At 49.2% G+C, this 1051-nt stretch overlaps 1 protein-coding gene across 1 annotated transcript; it reads left to right on the top strand.

Annotated features, from left to right (window-relative positions):
* Positions 1 to 318: 318 nt before the first annotated feature.
* Positions 319 to 1049, top strand: LOC122546161 (zona pellucida sperm-binding protein 3-like; the record flags this gene model as incomplete). Its single annotated transcript, XM_043684971.1, has 4 exons — positions 319 to 434; positions 524 to 627; positions 716 to 893; positions 977 to 1049. Coding segments are annotated over exons 1-4 (471 nt in total), but the record flags the coding sequence as incomplete, so codon positions are not given.
* Positions 1050 to 1051: the final 2 nt, after the last annotated feature.

Raw genomic sequence — 1051 nt, 5'->3', positions numbered from 1 at the left:
CCCTGTTCCATCAATATTTATATCTAACTCTGCGTGGGAGCCCAACACATCATTTTAACCAACATTTGCATCAGGAATTCTATCCTGATTTTTGGAATGATGGGAGGAAACCAGAAACATTAAGTTGATACTAAATGACTAACTCCCTGACCTGTTGCCCTTGAATACTGGTCTCTCCAGCTTGGTGTGGGAAAGCAGTCTCCTGGGCCTATCACGCTCCCTAAAGAATAGTCACAATGGGACGGTGTCATTGTAAACACTGTGTAGCTCCTTATCATTTCGGATCAGCCTCTCATTCTTTGACCTGGTGTCTTTCAGATGACTGAAGATTTCCTGATCTATACCACCCACCTGACGCACATCCCAAACTATCCTGGATCTGTCACTGTGAGAACCAATGGTGCTGTTGTTCCCATTGAATGTCGTTACTGGAGGTGAGACTCTTTACTCGATTGTCAATATGATCCCCTGCTGCTATTGTCTGACACTATCCTAAAATGGCTGCCCCGTCTCCTGCCCCCAGGAAGGGCAATGTGAGCAGCAATCCCATCAAGCCCACCTGGATCCCATTCAGCTCCACCAGGTCTGGAGAAGGGCATCTGTCATTCTCCCTGTGTCTAATGAATGGTATGTGATGGGTGGCTGGGGAGGAATCTCCTGGTGTCTCTCTGGGTGTTGTACCCATTGGTCCAATCCTTGTCTTGCTGTACTTCAGGTGACTGGCTGACAGAGCGCACTTCCACTGTCTACTCCCTGGGAGACCTCATTCACATTGAGGCATCTGTTTCAATGGCCAACCACGTGCCCCTGCAACTGTACATTGATCGCTGTGTAGCTACACTGAGCCCAGACAAGGACTCCACCCCGAGATACAGCATCATTGACTACAATGGGTAAGAAGCTCTCTGCTTTCTCCAGCTGCTCCCATCTCAATGACTTCACTCCATTCACTTCATGGCCCTTTGTCCATCTGCAGTTGCCTCCTGGACAGCAAAGCTGAGGACTCCTTTTCAACCTTTGTGTTGCCGAGAGACGGGCGGGAGCCGGACAA

This window comes from Chiloscyllium plagiosum, unplaced genomic scaffold, assembly GCF_004010195.1.
Source record: "Chiloscyllium plagiosum isolate BGI_BamShark_2017 unplaced genomic scaffold, ASM401019v2 scaf_14784, whole genome shotgun sequence".
NCBI lineage: Eukaryota > Metazoa > Chordata > Chondrichthyes > Orectolobiformes > Hemiscylliidae > Chiloscyllium > Chiloscyllium plagiosum.
Note: the sequence above shows the minus strand (reverse complement) of the source record. Positions and strands in the feature narration are given on the sequence as shown.